We start from the raw sequence: 4,798 nt of genomic DNA on the forward strand, positions 1-4,798 counted from the left end.
GCTAGGCTAGGGTTATCCCTTGCGCCTGGGAGGCATGTTTGGTTAGGATTTCCATACGATTCAGTTGTAATCCTTGTGAATATTCTCAATGATCAATGATAAATGTTAGCAAGAGCTCCCAGTTGGAGCGCGTGGAAGCATACGGGCCGGCCCAACTGCGTTTTTGGTTAATTGCTGGACCAGCGACCTTTTACTGTCGAACGTTTGACAAGGGACCGCTGGCCATGGTGAGTTGACAATTGACTTTTTGGAAAAAGGGAAAAAGTTCACAAAAATAAATAAGGCTCCAAAATTTTGAAAAAATTCATAAATATTGAAAAAATCATGAAACAAAAAAGGTTCATGGTATGTATGAAAATCAAGTCATGGAAAATTTGTAATTTATAAAATCAAAATAAAAATACAAAATTTCATTAAATTTTGATACAATTTTAGTTTGGAAAAGTTCATGAAATGGGATTTTTTTTGAAAAGATTTCAATTTTTTGAGAAAAGAAAGACTAAAAATCTCCCTTCGCTAAAAAAAGAGACTAAATTCCCCAACTCCGCTGTGGCCGTGACGACTCTCAACGAATCCCGATTTGACGACGCGCTCCCCGCCTTCCCTTGACCCGCCCCGCCTCCATCAAATCGGACCGGCAGGGCCTTAGGAAGCTCCACAGTCGTTGCTAGGGTTTGGAGAGATGCCGCGGAATCAGATCGGCGACACGGTCTCCGGTGAAGTGATGCCGCCGCCGAACCAAGTAGGGAATCGGAGGCTCGGCCCGATCTCCGGTGCAGAGGTGCTGCCGAAGCAAGTCAGTAATCGGACGCCCGTGACGGTCCCTCCGCCGTCGAAGCAACGCAAGGATCAGACGGTCCGCACGGTCTCCGGTGGAGCGGTGCTGCCGACGCAAGTTGGGGGTCGGACGCCCGTGTCAGTCCCTCCGTCGTCGCCCAACCAACTTGGAAATCGGAGGGTCAGCACCGTCTCCGCTGGAGAGGTGCCGCCGAAGCATGCTGGGAATCGGTCGACCTTGTCGGCCCAGCTGCCGCCAAAGCAATGCAGGGATGATCGGACGGTCTCCACGCTCTCCCATGGAGATGTGCTGCGGAAGCAAGTCGGGGACCGGACGCCCGTGTCGATCCATCCGGCGCCGAAGCAACGCAGGACTCAGACGGTCGGCCAGGTCTCCGGCAGACAACCCTTGCCGCAGCTGCACACCACACAACAAGGCAGACCGGCCAGCTCCTCGAAACCTAGTGCATGTACGGCTCTTCGTGGCAACACTAGTGCGCAAGCTCGTAAGCCATGTGCTGCTGCAACAAAAACTGTTGTACAAGTTAAGTCGAAGAAGAACAAAGATATAGAAGAAGGGGAGGACGAAATCCGAAGGCTGAACGAATTGGGATTGGGAGATAATGTCAGCAAGAAAGATTATGGTGTTTATCTCAACCAGCTGCCTGGCAGGCCTGATGTCGATATTTCCACTAAGCTGGATGCTGTGCAGCTCAAGGAGCTCAATGTTCGCCATGCGTTGTATCGCCTCAAGTATTATCAGGTTTGGTTTGTAGTCCCATACACTTTATTTATAGGTTGCTTGTGTTACTATTAAATTACTTGTTCTGTGCTGTGCTGCGTATGCTGGTTTGTTAATATACACAGTAAATTTGGTGTCATCACTGATCTCATTGTCTATAGCTGTCACAAAACGTGCCTGAGGATAAGCTTTGCTATGATAAATTGAAAGAGGACTACCCCCCTAGCCGTCTTGAGGAGGAGAGATTCTTTAAGTGCTATGAGGAAGATGGCAAATTAGATTGGTCTTTCCACACTGATTACTGCAAGCTTGCTGGCCTGGAGGACTACCAACGGCTGGTCCCTCAAAATTATGTACGTATTCTTTTTTTTTTTGGCAAGTTGTATGCATCTGTTTATGTTTTGTTGATCTAGTATGATAGACCAGTGTTTAAGCTCAGAAACTTCTCAACAAAACGACTTACTTTTGGTAGATCCAAATCTTTATACGGTGAATCAGTTATTAAACCTTGTATAAAACGTGAAAAGAAATGGCGTTTCAGTATTCTAAGCCTTGTAATAAAAGGTAAAAAGGAATTACAGTTTCAATATTCCTGGCATATTATTTTGATTCTCATATCCTTTTAGACCAATTCGCACGCATGTTCATGCTAGCAGTAGTTGTACGTTTTAGTTATTGTTTCCTTGAATGAAGTGTTCTGCCTACCCCAATTTGTTTGGGACTAAAGGCGTTGTTGTTGTTGTTGTTGTTGTTGTTGTTGTTGTTGTTGTTGTTGTTGTAATGAAGTGTTCTATAATGTTATCTAATTTTTTAAGCCCGACAGTAATACTTATCAAATTCCATGACAAATTGGCCAGTTTGCATAAATTCAAATATAGTGACAATCTTGTTTCACCTTTTTATTCTGTGAATGACATAAATTGGTGAAACTGTTCCTAGTTTTCTTTCTTTGATCAAGGATGGCAGACTATATTATTTCCTTTTAGATGTCTTTTGGCAAATGTAACTAAGTATGTTTTTCTGATAAATTGCATCCGCTTGTTTATCTGATTATAAAATGTTCAACTATTATTATTTGAGTTATGTGATTGTTTGCTAATCTTTCCTTTTTACTGTTGTCTCCCTCTAATTTTTTATTGTAGGGTGGTTATGACTATGTTCGTTGGGATGAATACCACAAGGAATTTCATAGCTATGAGATTGAACAAGAATATGTCAAGTATTGTGAAGAATTGTCCAAGAAACTTAAGGTACGCACCATAGATATGATAAAAGTTACCCAAATGTTGATTGTTTTTTGTACTAACAATCTTTTTTTTTGTCTCGCAATAGTGGATGGAAGCTTATGTGCTAAAAGAACAAACATCACTTATGGTAAGTATGAGTGAGATCTCTTATGCAAAACGCATGAGTAACATTATGTCACTATGTATACTTTAGCACCATTCATAATGCCTCTTTTTTTTTAACTTATGCCTCTCCTATTTTAGCGGGGAATGATTTTGACCAGAGGAACTTACCAAGCAATGAAGATCGCCACTGACTTCTCGAAGATACATGCGAACTTAGCCTTTTCTGGCTTCTATGTAGGGTCCCTTGTGCACTTTTTATTTCATTTAGGTGTTCTGTATTTAACAATTAGACTCTTAATTCAGGAGTGGTTCAAGAGCATGGCTTTTGATGTTACGAACTACAAAGAGTTCGATGTACTCTATTATGAGATTTGGCAGAGGTGCAATCAGGAGGTCAGTAATGTACCCTGGTCTTCTGAACAACTTAGCAATCATTGAATGGTGATATGTGTTTTGATGCTTTGTAATGCATTTTCTTTTTCTCCCCTTGAACAATTCTCAGAAGAAATTCAGAGATGCTTTGGATGAGGTGTATGAACTTAACAGGTTCCCATTGAGCCAAAACAGAATGAGATGTGCACTGGAGAATGACACATTCTGCTCGGAATTCGAAGAGGAGGTAACTTGTTTTCCTTATTCAGATGTTTTCCAAATTCACATGGTATTCATGGTTATAGATCTTTATAACTTATCTTTTTCATACTTCTCATTTTCAGTTTCTTGGTTTCACAGCTTGCCTCAAGGAAGTAAGTTCTGTTCTGTGTGTCTCCCACTCTTATGCCATGTTTGGATGCAAAGTATTTTTAGAGTATTTTCTGAATACCATGGTTTCTGAAAAAACTATAGTTGTACATACTTTTGGGTGTTTGGAGTAGTAAATACCATACTTTTACAAACTGCAGTATTCCCAATACTATGATATTTTTGGAGTATTAAAAAAATCTACTCCTGCCCTCTTTTTTCTTAAAGAGAGAAACAATTGCATGGGTTGTTTTAGTTAGTCTGGCTGCTCTGATTTTACGTCTACTAGGTTGCGCACCATCTTGACGCAAGTCAGCTACTAATGCATGTTAGTTTATATACAACACATGTTGCTCTGAATCAGTGTCACATAGAGGATATAGAAGTATAGATCCTATACGTTAGTTTATATATGGAGCCAATTAACCAAACAGTTGTCTTCAACGTGCATGTGCATGCCCAAAAACTAGTTTGATTTTTTTATGATAGCTATGGAATGCAAAATAAGAAGAGTAAATACTGCTCGCCACACGCTTCATTGTATCTGCACACTTTTTCCTACCTACAAGTCATAGTACTTTGATTTTCAAATAGTGTAGGTTTTTTAAGTAGTACTCAGCATCTAAACAGAGGCTAGATTGAAACTATTGGAATGTTGTTCTTGTGTCTGATGCTCTACCTGACCATAGTTTGCAGAGGACAAAAGCAAGATCACTGAGGATAAAGCCCTGGAGTTGATTGCAGAGGCACTTAGAAAGGAGGTACTTTATTATAAAACTGCATCCGCATGCCTTTTTCAAGTTTCAACTATATAGTTTACTTAAGTGAAGTTCCTTTTCTTTCAGACGCCGAAACCAAAGTTCTATGAGGATTATTGTAGGAAGAAGATAGATATTGCTCAAGCTATTGGAATAATTCCCAGCGTACCGGCTTAACTGTTGATCTTCCTGATTCACACCATTTCATTTATCAAGTTAGATATGCAGCCCAACTGCCACTATTAGACAGTACGGAGTATATACTAAGTAAATGGCACGTGCCATGCACATGTAGAATTCAGGGAATGTAACTTAAAAAGTTGGATATTTTTCATGCTCCCTTTTTCTTGGTGATTACTCTTCATCTGATGACCATCGACTGTACAGAAACGCTACAAGAGTGTTTAGCTTCTGTTGGGTACTTAAGC

General features: G+C 40.7%; 1 protein-coding gene across 1 annotated transcript; it reads left to right on the forward strand.

Annotated features, from left to right (window-relative positions):
* The first annotated feature begins 682 nt into the window (after positions 1-682).
* Positions 683-4,547, forward strand: LOC125532583. The gene is made up of 10 exons (XM_048696590.1): positions 683-1,540; positions 1,681-1,872; positions 2,662-2,769; positions 2,852-2,893; positions 3,010-3,105; positions 3,175-3,264; positions 3,374-3,490; positions 3,588-3,617; positions 4,302-4,373; positions 4,458-4,547. Exons 1-10 carry the CDS (start codon positions 683-685, stop codon positions 4,545-4,547), a joined length of 1,695 nt encoding a protein of 564 aa, XP_048552547.1.
* Positions 4,548-4,798: the final 251 nt, after the last annotated feature.

This window comes from Triticum urartu, chromosome 1, assembly GCF_003073215.2.
Source record: "Triticum urartu cultivar G1812 chromosome 1, Tu2.1, whole genome shotgun sequence".
NCBI lineage: Eukaryota > Viridiplantae > Streptophyta > Magnoliopsida > Poales > Poaceae > Triticum > Triticum urartu.

Coding starts and splice junctions, on each gene's coding strand:
- LOC125532583 (XM_048696590.1), top strand. CDS start 683: ATGCCGCGGAATCAGATCGGCGACACGGTCTCCGGTGAAGTGATGCCG. Junction 2,770..2,851: donor AATTGTCCAAGAAACTTAAG/GTACGCACCATA, acceptor GTCTCGCAATAG/TGGATGGAAGCTTATGTGCT. Junction 4,374..4,457: donor CAGAGGCACTTAGAAAGGAG/GTACTTTATTAT, acceptor CTTTTCTTTCAG/ACGCCGAAACCAAAGTTCTA.